The following is a 27,508-nucleotide window of genomic DNA, read 5'->3' as shown; positions in this document are numbered from 1 at the left end:
AGGAAAATTATGAAACACAGAGAGACAAAAGATAAATGATTGTATTTTTAAAAAAAAATGTTTTTATGTATTGATAAATTTTTTGGGGAAGCCTGGCTTCCTGTGGCTTCCATGACTACACACCACTGCTGCTTTTGCTGCCTTGGTCAACTCTTCAAAGTAGATAAGGCATACTTTCACGAACTCTCTATCCCTCTCTCTCATAGTTGTATTGTGTACATTCCTCTCTCATGCGGTCTATGCTGTCTTTGTGTATATAACCAAACATAGCAGCCGTAAAAGTGTATCCATCTCGGTCCGAGACAGAAAAAATATGCACAATGGATTATGGTCACTGTAATTAATTACCAAGTTCCTGCGCTGAACTCGGTTGAACATTTGTTTAATGAAAACTACAACTCCCTTCAACCAAGCATCCCACATCGTTCTTGACTTGATTTCTCTCGTCAATTATTTGATTTCTCTCTAGAGAAATAGCCTGTTTGGCTCACAGAAAAAACAATACTAATTGGAATTCAAGTAATTGAACCGATGTCGGACAATTAGTTATTTAATAACCAAACTCCCCCAGCACTACACGAGAATGAAGCGATACACAAGAATGAAGCTATACACAAGAATGAAGCTATACACAGGGAGTACCCGTACCAGATCAATGTACAGGGGTACGAAGTATTTGAGGTAAATAAGGGCAGTTTTCTAAAAACAATGTTTTTGTTCGTTGTTAGCTAGTTAATTAACTAGCTAGCTAACTGGCTAGCCAGTTCAAATAATGACCAAGGTATAGCTGACAACGTCTTAACTTTAGCTACTTTTAATTCATTATTAAAGGAAAAAATAAACCCACAACAACATAATTATTTACAAGGTAATGGCAAACTTACAGAAAATAGCTTACTGCCACAGTGTGTCGAAAATAAAGTAGGCAAATCTATCTGAGAATTTTAGAACTCCTGCATCATCTGCATCACAGGAGGATTTGAAGTGGTTGCTATGGCAGTCTGGTAACCACGATAACAGACGTTGTGACAGTCGCAGAGACTAACTTTTTTCATGTCTGTGCGACAAGGAAACTGACAGTCGTAGCGACGGTCTACAGACATTCAACTGTGGTATAGGTTAAATTATGTTTTGAGCAGCGACACTCTAATTGTCAAAGTCATGTTGTTAGTCCAAGCAGTGGTGGAAAAAGTACCCAGTTGTCATACTTGATTAAATTAAAGATTCCTTAATACAAAATTACTCAAGTAGAAGTGAAAGTCACACAGAAAAATACTACTTGAATAAAAGCCTTAAAATATTGGGTTTTAAATATACTTAACTATCAAAAGTAAATGTAATTGTTGAACGTGTAATTGTTAAATGTAATTGTTAAGTAATTTCAAATTCCTTATATTAAGCAAACCAGACGGCACGATTTTCTTGTTTTTTTAAATTACGGATAGCCAGGGGCACACTCCAACACTCAGACATCATTTACAAATGAAGCATTTGTGTCCCTGAAAACAGGGATTTGTTGATAAAACCAGCCGACAGGTACAATCAATCATAGCAGGAATTTGGTTAAAAATAACTGATGAAAAATACAGTTTTCAGAAGCAGGTTCATTTCTGGATTTGCTCCATTTCAAATGATTGAGAAGTCTATTTTAAGAGTGGCAGCAACGAGGTGTGTGCATTTTATATTTATGCAAATAAACGTGGTGCTCAGGCTCCATAAAACGTTGGAAATTCAAGTAGAAGAATGTGATGTGACAAGGGCCTCACATAGACAAGCTCACAATCCTTCTTCAGAAATAATGCCGTTGTGGAGGATACACTAACAAATAGACATATTAGGGCTGAGAATTACCATGGATGTCACTATTTGATATTATCACAATACTGAGGTGCCAATACGATATATATTGCAATTCTTTAAGTATCACGATTCCATACGAATTGCGATTCGATATTGCAATTTTATTGCGATGATGTTCCAAACATATTACTTACCATATGTCTGCTGCAGAGGAATAAGAGAGAGCCATGAGAAAACGAGTCATCAGTCATGGAAATCAAAGTGCTGAACACATATTGGCTCACCATTTTCTTTTTTTTAAAGACGGAGAACAAGAGAAGGAAAAATTATTTCTTTTTTTTGCGCAGGTACAGCCGACTAGCTCCAAAATAATATTGAGAGATATTGTAAAAAATAATGTCTCGATATGTAACTTTATCCATCACTAAGAGATCATTTGAAAAAGTTAATTGTACTCTCAACACCAGCAGTGGCTGTGTTGTGTACATGCACGTACATACAAGCTCTGAATCAGTGAAACACACGGCAGAACTATTTTGACTGTTTGCTGAGGTTTTCTAGCTCTCTCAAACACACACATACACACACACACGCGCACACATGCACACGCACACACACTAGAAGAGGTGGAAAGGGAGGATTACTGGCTTCAGTTGAGGCGATGATGACCTGTGTCAGGTGATTAAATACTTGGTTGTGGATAAAAATCTCCAAGATAGAGAGGGCCAGTTTCAAAGCCTTTTGAAGAGAATTACATCAGGCTAAAGCTGACAGAATACCATCATGAATATGAATATGAAATATTGACCAGGTTGTCTACATGAACGAGCCTGTCATTGGGTCGTAGTAGAGTACCAACATCCAGCAGATTTAACAGATGCAGTGTAAATTACTTAGGGAATATTAAAATAACTGAAAATACTTGCACAATATTGAATTTAAACACTCTCCCATAGGTGAATACAGTAACGTTGGGAGGTCATCATTTATACAGTGTGCACTGTGCAGGTATCTTTTTTTGGCTCTTGCTGTGATTGACAGGGGCCGGCTCCACTCACGTGTGTTGATTTTCTGCAAGGAGATGTGTTTCTCGAGCTGTCTACGCAGTCTGACCTCTGCACCGTACTTCCCTGTTGTCCCATTATCGGCCAGGATGAAATGGGAGTGCAGGCTGTTGAGCACAGTCAGCTTGCTCAGCGGGTTGGACATGGTCTGATACGGTCGGACCACCTGTTGGACCACGACAAAGTATTCATCATCAACACGTTCCGCTTACTCAGCATGTTTAGAAAATAAACTGTCAAAGACAATATATAATCTCTGGTCAACTGCTTGAGACCGAAACACCCATACACACAGAAATATAGTAGAAGGCACAAACACACACATGCACACGCACACACAGTCTTGTACAGCTAACCTTGTGGGGACACTCAATTCAGTCCCATTCAAAATCCTATTTTCCCTAACCCTTAACCCTAACCCTAACCCTAACCCTGATCCTAGCTCCTAACCCTAACCACTAATGTAATTCTAACCTTAACCCTAAACCCTCTAGAAATAGCACGTCCACACACACACACACACACACACACACACACACACACACACACACACACACACACACACACACACACACACACAATTACAGTATGGGCACACATGTATGAATGCACTCACACATGCACACACGCTTGCAAGCACTCACACACACACACACACACTGTAACTTACGTCTTTTCCCACCAGGTCCTCCTGGTTCTCCACAATGCCCCAGGGGGCAATGCCGATAGTGCAGATCTTCCCCCGGGATTTAGAGGCATGGTCCTTCAGCGCATCACCCACATGCCGGATCACCCCTGAGTGTATGTTTGTAATATGTGACAGAGAGAGGGGGAGAGAGAGAGAGTGTATATGTGTGTGACATGAGAGAGATAATAGATTGTACATGTGAGTGAGAGTTTTATGTGTATGTGTTTTAGACAGAGAGATTAAGAAAGAGAGGCATTCTGTCATTATTGATACATAGACTGATCTTAAATAAATGACACACCCACTACTAAAAGATAAAGTCAGACATTAACACAGCACCCAGAGTGACAGACAGGTACTGTATATATCAGTCCCCCCCCCCCTTTCTCTCAAACTCTCTTCCCCTCTATCTCCCCGCAGTCACGCCTGGAGGGTCACCGTGCATCACCCAGGTAGGTGCCGGATGAGGTGAGTTTCCCCCTACTATGTATGTAAAGCGCTATGGGTCCCTCAGTTGGTAAAAAAGTGCTATATAAATCCAATCAATTATTATTATCTCATTTCAACCTTCTGCCTGACACTCACTTCTTTCTGTGCCCTGTGTCCTCGCCATACATTTGTCACCCTCCCGTCTTTTTCTTTCCTTCTCTGTTTCTATTCTATTTCTTCAGTTTCTCACCATCTGTCTTCCCCCATCCTTTCTCTTCTATATCCAATCTCTGCACCTCTCTCTCATTTCTGTCACACCTGTCTCTCTTCTCTTTCTGTTGATAACCTTTCCCATATTTATTTTATTTAACTAGGCAAGTCAGTTAAGAACAAATTCTTATTTTCAATGTCGGCCTAGGAACAGTGGGTTAACTGCCTGTTCAGGGGCAGAACGACAGGTTTGTACCTTGTCAGCTCGGGGGTTTGAACTTGCAACCTTCCGATTACTAGTCCAACACTCTAACCACTAGGCTATCCTGCCGCCCCTTAGAACCCATATATGGAGGTGACCACCCGCCAGCGAGATTAAACCCAAATGTAATGTTGCAGCTACAGTTAAGATTAGGGTAAGCATTGGGGATAAGATGAGTTTAAAAAAAATGATTAACACAAAACAAGAGCAGCGACAAACAGAGGCATAGGGTTAATGGGTAACAACGATACAGCACGTGGTTGTTATTAGCCCGCTAAGCGGGCCTGGTTTATTCCTCCACCCACCCAGCCCACCTGTGTTGACCCCGCCAGTGAAGATCCAGGCTCCCGTTGTCATGGCAGCCTTGATGAGGCCCTTGCCAAAGACCTGTTTGAGTTTGGGCTGCAGCTCAAAGTTCTGCAGGCCCCCATGCACTGAGATGAGCAGCTTGGGAAGGTCCAGCTGCCACTCCTTAGTCATAAGGTGCAGCAGGAGTTCTGGTTTGGTGTCATAGGACACACGCACATACTGCAAATGAACACACAAATGAAATACATTTGTATGTTTGATGTTAATGTATGTCTTCTCACTTTTTTTGTCTTGAATTTTTTTCCCATCACATTGCATTTTCTTGTACGTAAGACAAATATTTGTGAAACAGAAAATAAAGAAATGCCTGATATAATATAATCATCCAATAGGTATCGTTTTGTTGGTATTGAATCAATGTAAAATATAGATTAAAATGAGAGAGCACAATAAAGCTGTTCAAAACATTTGAGTACATACATTTAATAAGCTCACTGGAATCTGATTATTTTAACTCTCATCAAGATATCTGTCTGCAGTCATGTAGATAGGCCCTATCTTTCTACAGATACTCACATTAGCATTATGTCCTTATTTATCTATCAATCCTATGTCTATGTAAAGCAATGTTATATCATTCAATCCCATGTATAAAGCGGTCACCATGGCTTTGTTAGAGTGGCCCCCTCCCTGGAACTCGATGGTTCCGAAGGCGTCGGTGGGGCTGAGCTGGGTGTGTTTGCTGATAGACCATTTCTCCGATAGGCTGTCATTCTTAACCAGACGCTCCGCCTTATCATTCTGACTGGAGGAGATGCCGGGGGGCAGGCCAACGTGCTGACCAATCAGACGGCCGCAGAAGCACCTGAGGAGGGAACAGGTGGACAGGTAGTCAGAGCAGGGGCTGGCTTCCTGTTCCTCACTCTCCTCCTCTTCATCTTCCTTCCCAGCCTCCTCGTCTTCCTCCTCACTCTCCTCATTAAACTCACGAGGTGAAGTGAAACAAAGAGCATTGCCGATCGAAATGTCATGAATAGAGCTGACATGATTCCCGTATTCTACATATCAGACATTCAGGTTTGTTCTACATAATACATTTCTCTCTGAACGTGTTGCATCCTTCTGAACAGACCCCAGATGTGCACTAGAGCTGGGGAGGAGGTAGTGATGTGGGTAAAGTTCCCTTTCATCTACTGTGAGAGAACAGATTTCAAAGGCTGTCCACACAAACCCCATGTAGCTGACTCTCTCTCCGTCCTACAAATCTGTTAAACCATGTAATGTAGCCATTAGACATAGGTCAATGGTCATATGCACGGGACATAAATGGAGTTGAAATGTGACAGGTCCAGACAGGAGCCCCTGAAAGCAGACAACTGGAAACTTTATTCTGAGATGCTGTAAGCGCCGGCCTGAGATAAAATAAAAACATTTCTATCCACCTGCACGCCGTCGACTAGTTTTTTACAGATGTAAAAGTAACAATTTGATCCTGGAGCACCAACATTTTTCCTAAAGAGCTTACAAACAGTAGCTTCTAGTGTGATGTGTGGGTTGTGCTCGAGTCAGGCAGTTTCCTCTCCATCTGTCACCTGGAGCGATAGCAGTAGTCTACATTTCCATAATACCATTTGACAGCGATAGAGAGGGGAAGGGGGAGGGGGATGGGAAACATCAGTTTTTTCTGTGCTACATTCTGCAAATTGCAAGCTTTATTTCAGTGTGATGTAACTCCCTAGAAATAGTGATTTTGGTGATTCACAACATTTTATTGTATGTTTATTATGTTTGCTCTGAATGCCCACTTAGGCAGAACATATGGCAGAGTCATTGAAACAAACATTTAATTACATCCTTTAGAGATACACCTCTCCTTCATTCGACTGACATTATCACATACACTTAGAAGAAAATGTGCTATTTAGAACCTAAAAGGGTTCTTCAACTGTTCCCAAAGCAGAACCTTTGAATAACCCTTTGTAACGGTCTTGAGATGACAGAAGCTGGGAGACAGGAAGCAAGTACAGGGTGAGGATTTAATAAAAAATAGACATGAAAAAAAGGAAAAAGAAAAGCAGATGCTGCCATCATCTACACTGTATTTCTGACAAATTTGATATTATTTTAATGGATTTATTTTTGTTTTTCTTTCAAAAACAAGAACATTTCTAAGTGACCCCAAACTTTTGAATGGTAGTGTATAAGTGTATGTAAACTTCTGACTTCAACTGTGTATGTATGTATGTATGTATGTATATATATACATATATACACACACACACACACACACACACACACACACACACACACACACACACACACGTGTGTGTGTGTGTGTATATATGTGTATATATATGTATACATACATACATACATACATACATACATACATACATACATACATACATACATACATACATACATACATACATACATACATACATACATACATACATACATACATACATACATACATATACACAGTTGAAGTCAGAAGTTTACATACACTTAGGTTGGAGTCATTAAAACTCGTTTTTCAACCACTCCACAAATTTCTTGTTAAAAGATTATAGTTTTGGCAAGTCGGTTAGGCCATCTACTTTGTGCAGGACACAAGTAATTTTCCCAACAAATGTTTACAGACAGATTATTTCACTTATAATTCACTGTATTACAATTCCAGTGGGTCAGAAGTTTACAAACACTAAGTTGACTGTGCCTTTAAACAGCTTGGGAAATTCCAGAAAATTATGTCATGGCTTTAGAAGCTTCTGATAGGCTAATTGACATCATTTGAGCCAATTGGAGGTGTACCTGTGCTTGACATCATGGGAAAATCAAAAGTAATCAGCCCAAAAAAATGTGTAGACCTCCACAAGTCTGGTTCATCCTTGGGAGCAATTTCCAAACGGCTTAAGGTACCACGTTCATCTGTACAAACAATAGTATGCAAGTATAAACACCATGGAACCACGGGTTAGCCGTCATACCGCTCAGGAAGGAGACACGTTCTGTCTCCTAGAGATGAACGTACTTTGGTGTGAAAAGTGCAAATCAATCCCAGAACAACAGCAAAGGACCTTGTGAAGATGCTGGAGAAAACGGGTACAAAAGTATCTAAATCCACAATAAAACGAGTCCTATATCGACATAACCTGAAAGGCCGCTCAACAAGGAAGAAGCCACTGCTCCAAAATCACCATAAAAAAGCCAGACTACGGTTTGCAACTGCACATGGGGACAAAAATAGTACTTTTTTGGAGAAATGTCCTCTGGTCTGATGAAACAACAATAGAGCTGTTTGGCCATAATGACCATTGTTATGTTTGGAGTAAAAAGGGTGGATGCTTGCAAGCCGAAGAACACCATCCCAACCGTGAAGCACGGGGGTGGCAGCATCAGGTTGTAGGAGGGACTGGTGCACTTCACAAAATAGATGGCATGGAAAATGCCCCACCAATTATGTGGATATATTGAAACAACATCTCAAGACACCAAGTTAAAGCTTGGTCGCAATTGGGTCTTCCAAATGGACAATGACCCCAAGCATACTTCCAAAGTTGTGGCAAAATGGCTTAAGGACAACAAAGTCAAGGTATTGGAGTGGCAATCACAAAGCCCCGACCTCAATCCTATAGAACATTTGTGGGCTGAACTGAAAAAGTGTGTGTGAGCAAGGAGGCCTACAAACCTGACTCAGTTACACCAACACAACTTTGTCAGTAGGAATGGGCCAAAATTCACCAAACTTATTGTGGTAAGCTTTTGGACTCAAGGACATTCAGATACTTGTCCCGAAGCCACTCCTGCATTGTCTTGGTCATGTGCTTAGGGTTGTGTTTCTGTTGGAAGGGGAACCTTCGCCCCAGTCTGAGGTCCTGAGCTCTCTGGAGCAGGTTTTCATCAGGTATCTCTCTGTACTTTGCTCTGTTCATCTTTCCCTCGATCCTGACTAGTATCCCAGTCCCTGCCTCTGAAGAACATCCCTACAGCATGAGGCTGCCTCCTCCATGCTTCATTATAGGGATGGTGCCAGGTTTAGTCCAGAAGTGACGCTTGGCATTCAGGCCAAATAGTTTCATCTTGGTTTCATCAGACCAGACAATCTTGTTTCTCATGGTCTGAGAGTCTTTAGGTGCCTTTTGAAAAACTCCAAGCAGGCTGTCATGTGCATGTGTGTCAAGTTGTAGAAACATCTCAAAGATGGTTAATGGAAACAGGATGCACCTGAGCTCAATTTCGAGTCTCATACAGTAGCAAATGATGTGAATACTTATGTAAATAAGATATATATATATATTTTTTTGTAATAAAAATGCAAACATTTATAAAAAACGTTTTTTGCTTTGTTGTTATGGGGTATTGTGTGTAGATTGATAAGATACAAAAATGATGTAACAATTGTAGAACGTAACAAAATGTGGAAAATGTGAAAAGGTCTCAATAATTTCCGAATGCACTGTATACAGTATATATATATATAGACAGTATATATATACTCATTCAATGGTTTTCTTTATTTTCACTATTTTATACATTGTAGACTAATGGTGAAGACATCAAAATTAGGAAATAACATATATAGAATCATATAGTATCCAAAAAAGTGTTAAACAAATCAAAATGTATTTAATATTTGAGATACTTTGAAGTAGCCACCCTTTGCCTTTTATAACAGTTTTGCTATACTCTTGGCATTCTCTCAACCAGATTCATGAGGTAGTCACCTGGAATGCATTTCAATTAGCGCTTGATGATTTTTGTGACTGCACTTGAGGAAACTTTCAAAGATCCTTGACATTTTTCCCAGATTGACGGACCTTCATGTCTTAAAGTAATGATGGACTGTCGTTGTTTTAAATGCTCATAAAAGTTTGAAAAATGTATTGTTCCAAACAAGCTGTTCAGTTATTTACTACTCTGCCCCTCAGTGACTGCCAGCAGAGGCAGTTCCGCCTCCGTTCAAGCATTGCTTGGATTGTGTTGCCATAAGGGAGAACTGCATATGGCATAATTTATAATAACACAAAGAAATGGACCTTCCTGCGGCACTCAAATGTGCGTTCAGTCAGAAATTCTGGGGCTGGGTCTCGTCCCAATCAGTCTCTCGCGCCAGATGGCTTACTTCTGCACGTGACTCTAGGTTGAAGATGGGAACCTAGACATGGCTAGATCTGCTCTATTAGATGCCACTAAAGCAAAAAGTCAATTTGTAATTAACTTGTAAAAAAAATCATTTTAACAGTAATAGGAGCCTGGTACTTGATAAACCGGACAACTACAACTAACAGTAGTGGAAGGATAGAGGGATACACTAGCAAGACCTTCCTCATCGTGGATCTGGTAGGGAAAAAAACATGGCCAATTTTGTAGTTTCTCCCTGATTTAGTTTGTCAGATTCTACTGTAGGTGGCAGGGTGACAAGTTGTGTGGACAAAAACAGAATAAAACCGGGTGTATGACAAAGTATGAACAAATTAATTAACCAGCTACAGTATTTTTGAGAAATATAGAAAAATAGTTTGTCGATTTATTTTGGTCAAATTAACTAGTTATCTACCATTGATAAGCAGCTAGCTATAGCTAGCTGGTACAGTAGCTTGCTAGATAGTTAGAAAATATCAAGTCTTTTAAACTCCTATCCAACTAACTCAGAAATATGTTTATTAACTGGCTAGCGCATCATGCTTTGCAACTTTATGTTAGCTAGCTATCCCCTGTTAGAAAATGTGTTTTCGATTATTCCATTGCAATAGTGGTCATTCGGTTTTATTATGCAATAGTGAAATAGGTGTATTTATGCTGTTGTTCAAATACACAGATCACTTTATACATCTTCTGAAAGAAGATACCATTAGTTTGAAAACATGACATATTTCTGTCATGCTGCGTTGTAGACAACAACCATCTCGTGCCCCAGGTATTCTGTCAATCGGTGGCCGCCGCTGATCAACTGTGCCATGTATGGTGTCTGGGAGGATGTAAATAATATAATTTCCCTTTCACATTGGATGACAAAATTATATTCTAAAACTCACTTACCTATGGGGGTCTTTGGCGCTCACTATGATATGAACACATTCTCTCTTGCTGAAGGCTCTTTCTATCCATGATTTCTGTGCCTGTAGAGAGAAGAGAAGACGCTCAGTCACTTCGTCCCTCAAACTCAAACAACAGGATTCTTAATGTGAGCGAGTGAGGCTAGAGCATTACAGGTGCCACATCAAGAGGCATGCAAGCATCTAGTACCAAGCTAAACCCTCAGTGCGAGTCTGAGCCCAGTCTGAGCCCAACTCATTACCTGGGAGGAGGAGAGGCATGTCTCTACCAAGTGACAAAGCACTTCATTAGAGTGGGAGGGAGGATGACCATATTAAGCTTCACAATACCTAGGGGATTTAGTTAGTCTTACACAGACACATTCTCTTCAAGGACCAGGTAGCTAGCTCTTGCAGAATTTGAAGTGCGTACATATAAACCACATAGCCACAGGTCTCCTATCTGCTATCGACTATTTAAGGTGCATATTTGATGTCTTAAAACCAAGAGTTGGAAATGACTATCAAGCAGCATGTGCGCGCACGCGCACACCCCGCAGTAGAGCAGAACGCAAGCTTACACTTACATGCACTTGTATTTTAACTCACACAAACTCATCCATGCAAACTAACACACACTCAAATGCAAAGATTTTAAATAGATATCGACACAGGCATTTCCCCATTGAGATAAAGTGTAGATAGTAAGCGGATGGTCTGTGCACCCAGGCAGTAAATTCTGTTTGAATGTATTAGATATGAGCAGTTCTTCATCCTGCTCCTGTGGAGTCCATAAAAATGGAACATTTCCTCATTTCCATGGTATTCTAGCATAACTGACAGCCAATGGAAAGAAATGTGTGTGTCGGTGGGAGAGAGCTACAACAACAGCACTGGACTGGGATCCGTCACTGACAATATACCTTTTTAAACAGCTTTTTGAGGAGTAACGGAAGTGAACACTGGAACCCCAAAGAACTTCTGATGAGTTTGTAAACAACAGCTGTTCCGTTGCGGCTGTAAACAGCTAGCTAGCTAGCTAGCTAACTTCGTCTAGTTGTTTTTCAAGGCCAAAATCAACATAGTATTTGTGGGTGGGATGGTCTTTATGTCTGGGGACTAATCTATTTTTGAAAATGTAAGTTTATATATTTACCAAAGAAGCATCACAAAGGGGTGCATTGCCTGCATGGATAGTAACGTTGTGGATAGTAAGGGTTGTGTAGCACACGGGTAAGTTGTTTATCAAGTTAACCATCTATTCTAGGTAACGTCAGCTAGGTAGCTAGTTAGCTACATGTAAATAGGATAGACAGCATTCCAATATTATTTATTTATTTATTACACAAGCGTTAGCTTGATCTGCTAAAAACAACAATGTTAGCCAGCTAACGTTAGCCAGTAGCTAGCTAAGCTAGATAGCTAATGATTAGATTTCCAGACCCGAACGAAATATGAAATATTATATCTCTTGAGAATAATGGAGCAAGTCCTTGTCTAATTTCTGCAGATGAAGGTCCGAAAGAAAGTCGCAGGTCCTGGAGAGACTGAAGAGTATAACTCCAATGGGTTATAAATGCTATTGGTTGACTCTTAGAATTGGTTGTAGGACTACAAAAATTATGATAAAAGTAACAACGGATAGACCTAGAATATGCATGGCCAACCTTGCTCCTAGAGATCTAGTTACTTGGTGTGCAGGTTTCCGTTCCAGCCCAGCCCTGACATTATGCTTATGCTTATTATTTATATTACACACTATTCATTTAGTTATTCAATCATATCTTGTTTTGGAGTAAACACAATAACCATTTACATATGTATTCTTTGTATTTTATTAAATAAAGTATTGATTCTTTGATCTAAGTATCATGTATTTGTTGGTCATTAAACATTCCCTGTTTGTCTGTTTATTTGTTTGTCATTCACTGTCATTTTGTCTGATGATATTGCACAAATTTGCACTGCAGCTGAAGTCCTTGATCATTGGTAGGGGTGTAATCTGAAGAGATTTCAATCCATGCTTCCTGAAGCACCTCCCACAAGTTGGATTGGCTTGATGGGCACTTATTTTTTTATTTAATTTGAATTTTACCTTTATTTTACTAGGCAAGTCAGTTAAGAACAAATTCTTATTTTCAATGCCGGCCTAGGAACAGTGGGTTAACTGCCTGTTCAGGGGCAGAACGACAGATTTGTACCTCGTCAGCTCGGGGATTCGAACTTGCAACCTTTCGGTTACTAGTCCAACGCTCAAACCACTAGGCTACCCTGCCGCCCCTTACGTACCATATGGTCAAGCTGCTCCCCACAACAGCTCAATAGGGTTGAGATCTGGTGACTGTGCTGGCAAGAACAAGTCAATGTGTGTACTGTCTATATCTAATTTGTTCAGTTTTTTGATTGGGTCAAGAAACACGAACTTGTCATTTTGTGCTAGCAAGCCAAATCACTTGCTAATTAGCAATTATGGTGTGCTGTTGCGCCGGCTGTTTACTGGGGAACCCTATTGACTACATCATCTCTGTGCCTCACACCTACAATTATCTGTAAGGTCCCTCAGTCGGGCAGTGAATTTCAAACACAGATTCAACCACAAAGATTTTTCAATGCCTCGTTAAGAACGGCACCGATTGTTAGATGTGTAAAACATAAAAAGATCATGGTTATTAATTAAACTTTGGATGGTGTATCAATACACACAGTCACTACAAAGATACAGGCGTTCTTCCTAACTTGCCGGAGAGGAAGAAAACCGCTCAGGAATTTCACCATGAGGCCATGAGGCCAGTTTAATGGCTGTGAAAGGAGAAAACTGAGGATGGATCAACAACATTGATGCACATGCACATACTAACCTAAATGACAGAGTGAAAAAAAGGAAGCCTGTACAGAATAAAAATATTCCAAAACAATGTATCCTGTTTGGAATTAGGCATTAACCTTTTATAACTAGGGGGCAGTATTTTCACTTTTGGATAAAAAACGTTCCCGTTTTAAAAGGGATATTTTGTCACGACAAGATGCTCGACTATGCATATAATTGACAGCTTTGGATAGAAAACACTCTGACGTTTCCAAAACTGCAAATATATTGTCTGTGAGTGCAACAGAACTGATGTTACAGGCGAAACCCAGATAAAAATCCAATCAGGAAGTGCCGCATTTTTTTGAAACCGCCTCATGTCAATGACTCCTTATATGGCTGTGAACGAGCTACGAATGAGCTTACATTTTCTACGTATTCCCCAAGGTGTCTACAGCATTGTGACGTCTTTTTACGCATTTATGGTGAAGAATAGCCGTATGGGACCACATTTAGCAAGTGGTCACATGATGGCTCCCACAGAAAATCTTGCGTATAGTACACAAGTAGCCATTTTTCCAATCGCTTCTTATGAGAAACTAATTGGCCTGACGGTTATATTATCGAATAGATATGTGAAAAACACCTTGAGGATTGATTCTAAACAACATTTGCCATATTTCAGTCGATATTATGGAGCTAATTTGGAAAAACGTTTGGCATTGTAGTGACTGCATTTTCCGGTTGATTTCTCAGCCAAACGTGAAGAACAAACGGAGCTATTTCACCTACAAAAATAATATTTTTGGAAAAAGGAACATTAGCTATCTAACTGGGAGTCTCCTGAGTGAAAACATCCAAAGTTCTTCAAAGGTAAATGATTTAATTTGATTGCTTTTCTTATTTTCGTGAAAATGTTGCCTGCTGGTAGCAGTGCCTAGCATAGCATTATGCCATGATAAACTCTAGCGTTGGCTGTAAAGCATATTTTGAAAATCAGAGATGACAGTGTGATTAACAAAAGGCTAAGCTGTGTCTCAATATATTTCATTTGTGATTTTCATGAATAGGAACATTTTCAAGGAAGATTTATGTCCGCTGCGTTATGCTAATTAGTTTGAGGCTGTGATTACGCTCCCGCATGCAAGGTAAAACTGCAAATAATGTGGCAAAGAAATGAACTTCATGTCCTGAATACAAAGTGTTATGTTTGGGGCAAATCACACACATTACATCACTGAGTAACACTCTTCATATTTTCAAGCATGGTGGTGGCTGCATCATTTACATGCGTATGCTTGTCATCGGCAAGGATTGGGGAGTTTTTTAGGATAAAATAAATGAAATAAAGCTAAGCACAGGCAAAATCCTAGAGGAAAACCTGGTTCAGTCTTTCATGAGTCTTTCTTATCCAGAGCCTCTCCCTCTGTAGAGCCGACAGAGATGGCCGCCTCGCTTCAGGTCCTAAGGAAACTATGCAGTTACTAGTCTTTTGCTGTATTATTTTCTGTATTATTTCTTACCAGGAAATCTCAAGTGTTATTACATACAGCCGGGAAGAACTATTGAATATTAAAGCGATGATAACTTACCAACATTACGACCAGGAATACGTCTTTCCTGAAGCGGATCCTTTGTTCTGACCTCCACCCTGGACACAGGATCTTATCCCAGAGGCCGACCCAAAACAACAACGCGGTCGCCGCAGGAGAGGCAGACGGAGCGGCCTACTGGTCAGACTCAGAAGGTGAGCACACCATCCACCCCTCCTGAGCATATTACACCCCAATGTCCAATCTCTACATAACAAGGTGGATGAAATTAGGGCACGAGTTGCCTTCCAGAGAGACATCAGAGATTGTAACATTCTCTGTTTCACGGAAACATGGCTCACTCGGGATATGTTGTCAGAGTTGGTACAGCCACCCGGTTTCTTCATGCATCGCGCCGACAGACACAAACATCTCTCTGGTAAGAAGAAGGGTGGGGGTGATTTCCTTATGAATAACAACATACAGGAACGTTAGTCCTTTTGTTCACATGACCTAGAATTCCTTACAGTCAAATGCCGTCCGCATTATCTTTCAAGATAATTATCTTCTATTATAGTCACAGCCGTCTATATCCCCCCCAAGCAGATACTTCGTCGTCCCTGAATGTTCACTTCACTGTGTAAACTAGAAACCATACATCCAGAGGATGCATTTAATGTAAACGGGGATTCTAACAAAGCTAACCTGAGAACGAGACTTCCTAAATTCTATCAGCATATTGAATGCGCGACACAGGCTGCTAGCATTCTGAATCATTGCTACTCTAACTTCCGTGATGCATACAAAGCCCTCCCCCGCCCTGCCTTCAGCAAATTTGACCATGACTCCATTTTGTTGCTCCCAGCCTATAGACAGAAACCAAAACAGGAAATGCCTGTGCTCAGGTCTGTCCAACGCTGGTCTGACCAATCGGATTCCACGCTTCAGGATTGCTTCGATCACGTGGACTGGGATATGTTCCAGGTAGCCTCAGACAACATCATTGACACATACGCTTACTCGGTGAGCGAGTTTATTAACAAGTGCATCGGAGATGTCGTACCCACTGTGACTATTAAAACATTTTCTAATCAGAAACCGTGGATTGATGGCAACATTCGCGCAAAACCAAATACAAACAGTGCAGCTATTCCCTCCTCATGGCAATCAAAAAAGCAAAGCGTCAGTATAGAGACAAAGTAGAGTCGCAATTCAAAGGCTCAAAAATGAGACGTATGTGGCAGGGTCTACAGTCAATCACAGATTACAAAAAGAAAACCAGCCCCGTTAAAACATCGACGTCTTGCTCCCAGACAAATTAAACAACTTCTTTGCGCGCTTTGAGAACAATACAGTGCCACTGACACGGCTCGCTACCAAAGCCTGTGCACTCTCCTTCTCTGTGGCCAACGTGAGTAGAACATTTAAACTTGTTAACCCTCACAAGGCTGCCGGCCCAGATGGCATCCCTAGACGCGTCCTCAGAGCATGAGCAGACCAGCTGGCTGGTGTGTTTACGGACATATTCAATCAATTCCTATCCCAGTCTGTTGTCCCCACATGCTTCAAGATGGCCACCATTGTTCCTGTTCCAAAGAAAGCTAAGGTAACGGAACTAAATGACTATCACCCCGTTGCATTCACTTCTGTCATCATGAAGTGTTTTAAGAGACTAGTCAAGGACCATATCACCTCCACCCTACCTGATACCCTAGACCCACTCCAATTTGCTTACCGCTCCAATAGGTCCACTGACGATCCAATCGCCATCACACTGCACACTGCCCTATCCCATCTGGACAAGAGGAATACCTATGTAAGAATGCTGTTCATTGACTACAGCTTAGCATTTAATACCATAGCACTCTCCAAATTCATCACTAAGCTCGAGACCCTGGGGCTCGACCTCGCCTTGTATTTCTGACGGGACACCCCCAGGTGGTGAAGGTAGGAAACAACATCTCCACCCTGCTGATCCTCAACACTGGGGCCCCACAACGGTGCGTTCTCAGTCCTCCCCTGTACTCCCTGTTCACCCATGACTGCGTGGCCATGCACGCTTCCAACTCAATCATCAAGTTTGCAGACAACAGTACAGGCTTGATTACCAACAACGACGAGACAGCCTACAGGGAGGAGTTGAGGGCCCTCGGAGTGTGGTGTCAGGAAAATAACCTCTCACTCAACGTCAGCAAAACAAAGGAGATGATCATGAACTTCAGGAAAGGAGAGGAGGAGGGAGCACCCCCCCATCCACATCGATGGGACAGTAGTGGAGAAGGTGGAAAGTTTCAAGTTCTCTCTCTCTTTTTCTCTCTCTCCCTCTCTCGGAGAACCTGAGCCTTAGGAACATGCCTCAGGGCTACATGCCCTGATGACTCCTTGCTGTTCCCAGTCTACCTGGTCATGCTGCTGCTCCAGTTTCAACTGTTCTGCCTGCGGCTATGGAACCCTGAGCTGTTCACCAAAGGTACCTCCTTGTCCCAAACCTGCTGTTTTCAACTCTCTAGAGACAGCATGTGACGACCCTCCCACTCTGTCTGCCGAATTCTTTCTCTTTGCTCTTGTTCTCCTTAATAGGATGCCGGTGGGCGGAGCCGGGAGGTTCATCAGAGAAATGGGACACACCTGGGCTCTGGTGTGTCCCAGAATAAATGCACCTCTTCCCCATTCATTGGGGAGACTCTTCCCATGCAGACACAAACATATTTTGGTTTAGGCATTTTTGTGGCTGTTTTGTTGGTTTGCATTGGCACTTTTCAACATCCCTCATTATCACATGTATACACGCAACCACTCACTTACACTACTGAGTACACACACCATTGTTAATTGTATTTACTTTACTTCAGTTAATAAATATATTTTGTTATTATTTATCTCCATATTGTCTCCCTTTTTGTTACGGACTTTGAGCCGGTTCGTGACAAGTGGGGGCTCGTCCAGGATCATAAGGTTGGTTCCTAGACATTTTGGCGCATAGCATTATGAAGGACTAATACTGGTGTCGTTGGGCTTACTAGTATGTTTATTGTGTTTGGGAGAAAACGTGGAGTTAATGTTTGCGAACTCTGTAGGTGCTTTGTTTGCATCTTTTGTTACAGCTTGTTTGAGTTGTAGGACCAGTACTGGTTTGGTAGGACCAGGCCTTTGTTTGTTTGGTAAACTTGCCACTGTAGTGGATAGTTGGTTCTGTGCTACGTTGAGGAGATTATATTGGTTAGTTTCCAGGCCACTGCCCAGGCTGGAGACTCTTGCTCTACTCGCTGTTGGGACATGGTTCGAGGAGGTGAGTACATTCGGCTGAGTACGTCAGTGGGAGATTTGGGTAGGGTAGTGACACTTACTACCTGGAGCTATAGCCTTTTTCCCCTGTTAGGCTTAGCTACGTGTTTCATTTTGGAATACGTTGGGCATGGTTATTTTGTTTATTTTTGTGTGGATTGAGCAGTTGTCTCGGGGCACATCCGTGGTTTAGGGGAATCTGCCAGCGTGCTGGGTGGTTTATTTCCTTGACAGTGGGCTGCAGTGCGTAATTACCCACGTAATTACCCACAAATCTGCACGAAGACTAGGGTTGAGTTACTGTAGGTTTTGGGGTAGCTCCATATATATATCTCATCTCTCTCTTCTGTGGTGCCCAGTGTGATTGTCACTTATCTTGTGGTCTGGTCTGGTGTGTTCAGCAGAAGGAAAGAGCGAGAGATTTTTTTTGGTATTTACTTAATTGACTATGGCGTCTAATTTAGACTATGGCGTCTAAAGTTAATTCGCTTTCCATCAGAGGTACTGTTGGAATTATGTACTAAAGAACAGCTGTTGAAGATTGCTGAACACTACAAGGTTAAAATTAGTGATAAATGTCCAAAAAATTCTATTAGGTTCATATTGAAGGCCAATCTGATGGAGAGTGGTATTCTTGATGTCACCACTGGGGCAGCCTCTGCCGAGGACTCCCCGTCTCCCCGTAACGTTACAATGGCAGCTAACTGCTTCTGTTAGAGCTAGAGCATGACTGTGTAAAGTATGAAAAGGAATTGGCATTTAAACAAGGTATGGAGCGTGCTAAAATCAAGCTGCAACAAGAGCGGCTAGAGCTGGTTAGGGAAGGAAAGCTCTCAGGGGAGTGTTTCCTCTTGGAAGGTGACCCAGATTTACCTAGGGGTCACTCCTCTTTTGGTCGTACCCCGGACACATTTGATATTGTTGGGAACTTACGGTTGTTGCCTAAATTTAATGAGAAGGACTCTGAGACATTATTTTCGTTGTTTGAGCGTGTTGCTGACGCTAGGAGTTGGCCTAAGTCTGACCGCACTTTAATGTTGCAGTGTGTGTTGACTGGTAAAGGGCAGGAAGCATATTCATATTAAGCCTACGGCGTTAACTGCGGCTGTTCCACATCAGTTCACTCCTGACACGTTGTCTCATGCCCAGGGACATGTGACCCAGACTATTTACCTTTCATTACAGAGGGTTTTGTGTCAATGGTAACTTTTATGGCTGCAGGGGCAGTATTGAGTAGCTTGGATGAAAAGGTGTCCATTGTAAACAGCCAGCTCGTCAGTCTCAGTTACTAATATATGCATATTATTAGTAGTATTGGATAGAAAACACTCTGAAGTTTCTAAAACTGTTTGAATTATGCCTGTGAGTATAACAGAACTCATATTGCAGGCAAAAACCTGAGAAATTCCACTTCCTGTTTGGATTTTGTCTGGGGGTGGCAGATTTTCTACCAATCTCTCATTGAAATTACAGCGAGATATGGATGAGTTTTCACTTCCTAAGCCTCCCACTAGGTGTCACCAGTCAATATAATTTTGTCTGTTGACTTTAATGTGAAGGGGGTTGAATGAGACAGGAAATAGTCACCACTGCCACGAGTTGACCATGCTTTCACCATGCGCGTTCACAGGGGAAGGACCTGCGTTCCACCGGTCATCTGAATCAAATCAAATCAAATGTATTTATATAGCCCTTCGTACATCAGCTGATATCTCAAAGTGCTGTACAGAAACCCAGCCTAAAACCCCAAACAGCAAGCAATGCGACCACTGCGACTTGTATGCTCTAGTCGGCTGGCCCTCGCTACATATTCGTCGCCAGACCCACTGGCTCCAGGTCATCTACAAGTCCATGCTAGGTAAAGCTCCGCCTTATCTCAGTTCACTGGTCACGATGGCAACACCCATCCGTAGCACACGCTCCAGCAGGTGTATCTCACTGATCATCCCTAAAGCCAACACCTCATTTGGCCGCCTTTCGTTCCAGTACTCTGCTGCCTGTGACTGGAACGAACTGCAAAAATCGCTGAAGTTGGAGACTTTTATCTCCCTCACCAACTTCAAACATCAGCTATCCGAGCAGCTAACCGATCGCTGCAGCTGCACATAGTCTATTGGTAAATAGCCCACCCATTTTCACCTACCTCATTCCCATACTGTTTTTATACTGTTTTTTTATTTATTTATTTACTTTTCTGCTCTTTTGCACACCAATATCTCTACCTGTACATGACCATCTGATCATTTATCACCCCAGTGTTAATCTGCAAAATTGTATTATTCGCCTACCTCCTCATGCCTTTTGCACACATTGTATATAGACTGCCCATTTTTTTTTCTACTGTGTTATTGACTTGTTAATTGTTTACTCCATGTGTAACTCTGTGTTGTCTGTTCACACTGCTATGCTTTATCTTGGCCAGGTCGCAGTTGCAAATGAGAACTTGTTCTCAACTAGCCTACCTTGTTAAATAAAGGTGAAATAAATAAAATAAAAAAATAAAAATGCAGGTGTAGAAGCACGGTGGCTAGGAAAAACTCCCTAGAAAGGCCAAAACCTAGGAAGAAACCTAGAGAGGAACCAGGCTATGTGGGGTGGCCAGTCCTCTTCTGGCTGTGCCGGGTGGAGATTATAACAGAACATGGCCAAGATGTTCAAATGTTCATAAATGACCAGCATGGTCGAATAATAATAAGGCAGAACAGTTGAAACTGGAGCAGCAGCACAGTCAGGTGGAAGTTGAAACTGAAGTCTGAAGTCATTCTAATTTTCCGGTTGGAATGTTATTCAAGATATATGTAAATAACATTCTAAAGATTGATTCAGTACATCGTTTGACATGTTTCTACTGACTGTTACTGAACTTTTGGACATTTCGTCACGTTATAGTGGACACACTTTGTGACTTTGGAATTGTTTACCAAACGTGCTAACAAAAGTTGCTAATTGGACATAAATAACGGACATTTTCGAACAAATCAAGCATTTATTGTGGACCTGGAATTCATAGGACTGCATTCTGATGAAGTTCATCAAAAGTAAGGAAACATGTATCATGTATTTTCTGGTTTCTGTTGACTCCAACATGGCGGCTAATTTGACTACTGTTCTGAGCTCCGTCTCAGATTATTGCATGGGTTGCTTTTTCCGTAAACTTTTTTTGAAATCCGACACAGTGGTTGCATTAAGGAGAGGTATATCTATAATTCCATGTGTATAACTTGTATTATCATTTACATTTATGATGAGTATTTCTGTTGAAATGATGTGGCTATGCAAAATCACTTGATGTTTTTGGAACTAGTGAATCTAGATTAGTGAAACTCAGATTTATTTTATATAAATATGAACTTTATCAAACAAAACATGCATGTATTGTGTAACATGAAGTCCTATGAGTGTCATCGGATGAAGATAATTCAAGGTTAGTGATTCATCTTATCTCCATTTCTGCTTTTTGTGAATGCCATATTTAGCTGGAAAATGGTTGTACTTATGGTGGTTTGGTGGAGACCTAACATAATAGTTTGTAGTGCTTTTGCTGAAAAGCATATTTGAAATCGGACACTTTGGTGGGATTAACAACAAGATTACTTTTAAAATTATATAAGACACATATATGTTTTAGGAATTGTAATTATGAGATTTCTGTGGTTTGAATTTGGCGCCCTCTATTTTCACTGGTAGTTGTCATAACGATCCCGTTAGCCGGATTGCAGCCATAACAAGTTTTTTTTTTTTTCAATTTAAAGTTTTATTAAGTTCTTGTTTTTCAATCAACCAACAAAACACATTCCACATTCACAGATGTGACAGGCTTTAAAAAAATAAAAAGTCAAAAAATAATAATACATTTGAAAAAATTAAAATACAATTAAAATGAATGATAAAGTCAAATAAAAGCATTTATTTTTCTTAATCTATATATTTTCCTTGGTACCTGTATATACATACATACATACATACATACATACATACATACATACATACATACATACATACATACATACATACATACATACATACGCACATATACATACACACACACATACGTACTCAAAAACTAAATTAAAATAAAAACACACACAACAAAAAAAAAACATACCACTTGCAGCAGCACTATCAAGGTTCTTATCAGCTATTTCAAGCATTCGCTGAGACGATGGGCCAATAATTCGTTTTTAGGTTTTACAGTACCTTACACAAAATGTATCTGCGCATTTCCCTAGTCACCCCGTTCACTCTGTCCAGTTTGAAATATAGTTGAATAGTGGGGACCAGAGTCTATCAAACTTGGGCTGTCTCTTGTGGAGGTCATAAGTGAGCTTTTCAAGAGGAAGGAAGTCAACAATCTGGTCAATCCACATTTTAAATGTAGGGGGGGGTATTAGAGGCCCACAATAGAAGAATACATTTCTTAGCAAAGTATGTAATAGTCATAAGCAAATTTTCTCTGTCAGGATCAAGAACAAAGTCATGCTGGGCATTAAGAAGATAGATACATGGGGTCATATCAAACTGTACCTCTAGTATTTTCTGTGCAGCGGTATGTACCTCCCTACAGCTCCAAAATACATGCATATAGGTTCCACATTCAGAGGTACATCTTTTACAGTTAGGAGACATATCTGTTTTCATTCTATGGAGTCTCAAAGGAGTATAATAAAATTTGTACAAATATTTGTAATTAGATTCTTTCATTTTTACACTGGTAGAGGAGCAGTATACCTTGTCGCAAACCTCCGCCCATAACTCATCACTAATAGTCAGACCAAGGTCCTTTTCCCAGATTATTTTCAAAGGAGTAAAGGAGGAGCTTCCTTTCTCAGAAAGGAGTCTATAGATGCAAGATATTTTGCCTTTAATGGATTGTGCTGTGACAAGAAGGGTTTCAACTTCGTTCAACTGAGTTCTAAACCTCCTCTTGGAGGTAAATGAGGAAATTACATGTCTAATTTGAAGATATTTAAAAAAATGGGATCTTGGCACGTCGAATTCACTGCAGAGCTCTTGAAAGGATTTCAGTGTAGTGGTTTTCTGATGAAATAGGTCTGAAAAGGTCCTGATTCCTAGAGTATGCCAAAGATTAAAGTTGGCATCCCTCAGGGCTTTTGGCAAGTCTGGGTTGCCTACTATAGGCGAGTGAGAACATATTTGGGAGGAAATGCCCAGGTATTTCTTACAGTCCCTCCACGCTAGTAGGGTGCTGTAAATCACAAAGGATTTGGCTATGTTGCCCACTTCACTAAAGTTATTAATGAATATAATTGAGCTTAAGGGCAATGAACCACAGGATTGGGCTTCTATCTGAATCCACGTTGACTCTTGTCTGTTTGTGATCCATGTTAGCATGTTGCGGATTTGGGCAGACCAGTAGTACAATTGAAGGGAGGGAAGGGCAAGGCCACCTTTAGATTCGGGTTTTGATAAAGTGGAAAACTTGATCCTAGGTTTTTTATTGCCCCATATAAATTTGGTGATGCTTTGGTTAGTTGTTTTGAAGAAGGAAACTGGGAGATAGCATGGGAGCATCTGAAATAAGTAGTTCAGTCTAGGGAGGACGTTCATACGGATTACATTAATTCTTCCTACTAAGCTAATTGGGAGGGAGATCCAGGTTTGGAGATTGTTCTTGATTCGATCCAGGAGTGGAAGATAATTTTCCTTAAAAAGGCTATTCAGATCTGGTGTTATGAAGATCCCGAGGTATTGAAACCCCTGTGTTTTCCATTGGAAAGAACAAAGTGTCTTCATAGAGCTGGTGAGTGTAATATTGAGAGGGCAGACAGTGGATTTGTTAAAATTGATCTTATAACCTGAGAACTTGCCATACTGGGCAATTGTGTCTAAAATGAGAGGGAGGGATTTCTCAGGGTTGGATATGTAGAGCAAGACATCATCCGCGTAAAGCGAAATCTTGTGCTGCAGGCCACCTGCAGAAACACCCATAATACTTGGATTGCTCCTTATCAGCTCTGCCAGAGGCTCCGCCCCCAACAAGTAGAGCAGCGGGGACAGCGAGCATCCTTGTCTTGTGCCCCGCTCCAGAGGGAATCTGTCAGAGTTCAGTCCATTAGTAGTCACCATGGCATTTGGATGAGAGTATAGTGATTTGATCCATTTAATAACATTTGGGCCCATATTGAACTTTTCTAAGACTGAAAACAGAAAGCTCCACTCCATCCTGTCAAACGCCTTCTCAGCATCCAGTGAAGCCAGCAGGACAGGGGTCTTTTGTGCGTTTACTTGATCAATAATATCAAAAAGACGGCGAATGTTATCAGAAGAGTATCTGTCTCTAATAAATCCAGTTTGGTCCGCTTTTATTATTTTGGGAAGAAGAGTGTTTAGTCTTATGGCGAGCAATTTGGTAATTATTTTATAGTCGAAATCCAACAAGCTTATGGGCCGGAAGGACGAGCAGGATAGGGGGTCCTTGTCCTTTTTTAGCAACACTGTAATGCGAGCTGTGTGCATTGAGTCTGGGAGAACTCCGTTTTTGCAAAAATCCTCCAGCATTGGCATGAAGATAGGGCTGAGCTGGGGCCAAAAAGCTTTATAGAACTTTCTGGGGAATCCATCTGGGCCTGGGGACTTATTAGGTGGCATGGAGGTAATTGCCTCCAGGATCTCCTCAGGAGTGAAGGGGGAGTTGAGATCTTCCTGGTCGGTCTCTGATAGTTTAGGTAGCGAGATTCCCTCTAGGAAAGAGTGGAGTTCTGCCTCCGTGTGTTTTCTTTCAGAGGTATATAGTTTGCAGTAAAAATCATGGAAAGTTAAATTGATATTTTTTGGGTCATATGTGACCTCGTCCTCTGCTGTTCGGATAGCCATGATTGTACGCTCTGACTGCTCCTTTTTTAATTGGTAAGCAAGCAATCTACTGGGCCTATTGCTATACTCATGGTATTTCTGTTTAGTAAAGAAAACTTTTTTTTATCTCCGAGTGTAGTCCAAATTCAGTTTGGCTTTGGCTGCTTTAAGATGACTCCAGGAAGTGCTGTCTAGGGATTGTTTATGTATTTTTCACAGCATTCCAGCTCCCTCTCAAGATCTAGCCTGTGTGCTTCCATTGCTTTTTCTTAGAGGAAGCATATGCAATTAGATGACCTCTTAGTGTGGCTTTAGCAGCGTCCCACATTGTGGCCGGAGAAACAGGGGAATCTTTATTGTCTTGTGTGTAGTTGTCTATCCATGTAGTTACTAATGTATGGAACTCGTCATTTGATAGCATGGAGGTGTTGAATTTCCAGCTCTTTGACCTCGGGATGGTTTTGCAGAGGTCAAAGCGGAGGTGGACAAAGGCGTGATCTGAAAGTGCTATGGGTCCGATTGTACAAGTGGCTGAATTTATGAAACTCTTTGGGATAAAAATGTAATCTATACGGGAGTAGGTGTTATGGACATTAGAGTAGTATGTATAGTCCATAGATGAGCTATTATTCTCTCTCCAGATATCTATCAGCCCCATCTCTTTAGTAAGAGAGTTCAACATCTTTGCAGATCTAGGATTTGTGGTGGGGACTTGAGATGATTTGTCTAGGGTTGGGTTAAGGGTACAATTAAAATCTCCGGCCACCACACCAAAGGAGACACAATGCTCATTGAACAGGGTTATAATTTTTGACATGAAGGCAGGAGTATCTGTGTTAGGGGCGTATATGTTTAATATAGTAATTGGTTGACCATATAGTGACCCAGTTATCAAAATAAATCTCCCCTCCGGATCAGATATGTTTTTGTCTATTATGAATGGAACATTTTTATGGATAAGTATGGCTGTGCCTCTACTGTTTGATTTGAAAGATGAGAAATACACCTGTCCCACCCAAGCTCTGCGGAGTTTGGCATGTTCAGCATCACAGAGGTGTGTCTCTTGTAATAGCGCAATGTCTGCTTTTTCCTTTTTTAGAGCACATAGTATCTTTTTCCGTTTTATTGCATGCCCTAGACCATGGCAGTTCCATGTCAATAGATTTAAGGTACTAGTCATCGTCATCGAGCAGTAATCGAACTTTAGTGCAAGTCATCGCTGGGTAAAAGTGGATAGTAATTACAGCTGCGTTAAAATAAATGGTGTACATAAAATAATAATCTCTGAACACCCCAGCCGAGTTCCCAAACAACTCGACACATCCCGTTGGATCTATTACCCCCCCCGCTCAGTCTCGATTCTGTGTTCCGAATAAAACAAAAACCGGGAACAGTTAGCAACGCACAACGTCTCCCTCGCCCCACCAAAGAAATGCCTCATCCTCTCCACCCCGCATTGAGTAAGTAACACAGTTGCCCTCGTCCAGACCTCAGTAAAAGAGGGGAGAAAAATAAAATCAATAGCCCAGCCTACATATACCTCCCCCAAGGGACATAGGGAACCCCAGGTAATAATAGCAACAACAAAAAAAAAACAGGGAAATAAAAGTAGGCTGAAACATTAGTAGGCCTAGGTTAGGCTATACAGCCCATCCCTCTCAGTTAAAGGAAAATAAATATAAATTGGACGGCTGTAATGACATTTAGGGGGTGGGTCTCTGGATATCGGCTATATGTCGTCTTACCTCCTTTAGTAATGGCATTAATCGCATTTAGTCATTGGTCTGTTTCTCATTGGCCAGGATTGTCTTTCAAAAAACGTTTTGCCTCTTCGGGAGTTTTGAAGTGTCGCAAGGCTCCTTGGTGAAGAATCCTGAGCTCGTTTGGGTATTTGAATCCCCTGAAGATGCCTCGGTCAATGGAGTATTTCTTCACTTCGTCAAATTCTCGGCGCTTTCGGTGTATTCCAGCTGACAGGTCCTGTTGTAAAGCGAGTTTGGCGTTTCCCACTGTGATGGTGTTGTTTTTCGCCGCCTGTAGGACTCGTTCCTTGTCGGTGAATCTCAGGAAACGTATGGTGATTGGGCGCGGTGGTTGTCTGGCTGCTGGTGGGGGCCTCAGTGCTCGGTGAGCTCTCTCGAGTTCTATGGGCCTGTCGGTGGGCAGGTGGAGCCACTCGGGAAGTTTGTCTTGCAGGTAGCGGATCAGTGGCATGTTTCCCTCTTCTTTTTTGCCCAGATTGAATAGAACACAATTATTCCTTCGCCCCCTG

The 27,508-nt window shown here is 41.3% G+C and overlaps 1 protein-coding gene across 1 annotated transcript in view; it reads right to left on the bottom strand.

Annotated features, from left to right (window-relative positions):
• trpm3 (transient receptor potential cation channel, subfamily M, member 3) overlaps window positions 1–17,178 on the bottom strand; it is a 126,930-nt gene extending 109,752 nt beyond the window's left edge. Inside the window, 6 exon segments of the mRNA XM_065026991.1 lie at window positions 2,859–3,030; window positions 3,535–3,659; window positions 4,768–4,981; window positions 5,426–5,627; window positions 10,805–10,884; window positions 16,996–17,178. Coding sequence (XP_064883063.1) covers window positions 2,859–3,030; window positions 3,535–3,659; window positions 4,768–4,981; window positions 5,426–5,627; window positions 10,805–10,884; window positions 16,996–17,178 — 976 coding nt within the window.
• Between the last annotated feature and the right edge of the window lie 10,330 nt (window positions 17,179–27,508).

The sequence above is a fragment of the Oncorhynchus nerka genome, linkage group LG13 (genome assembly GCF_034236695.1).
Source record: "Oncorhynchus nerka isolate Pitt River linkage group LG13, Oner_Uvic_2.0, whole genome shotgun sequence".
NCBI classification, from domain to species: Eukaryota; Metazoa; Chordata; class Actinopteri; order Salmoniformes; family Salmonidae; genus Oncorhynchus; species Oncorhynchus nerka.
This window is presented reverse-complemented; position numbering and strand designations above follow the sequence as displayed.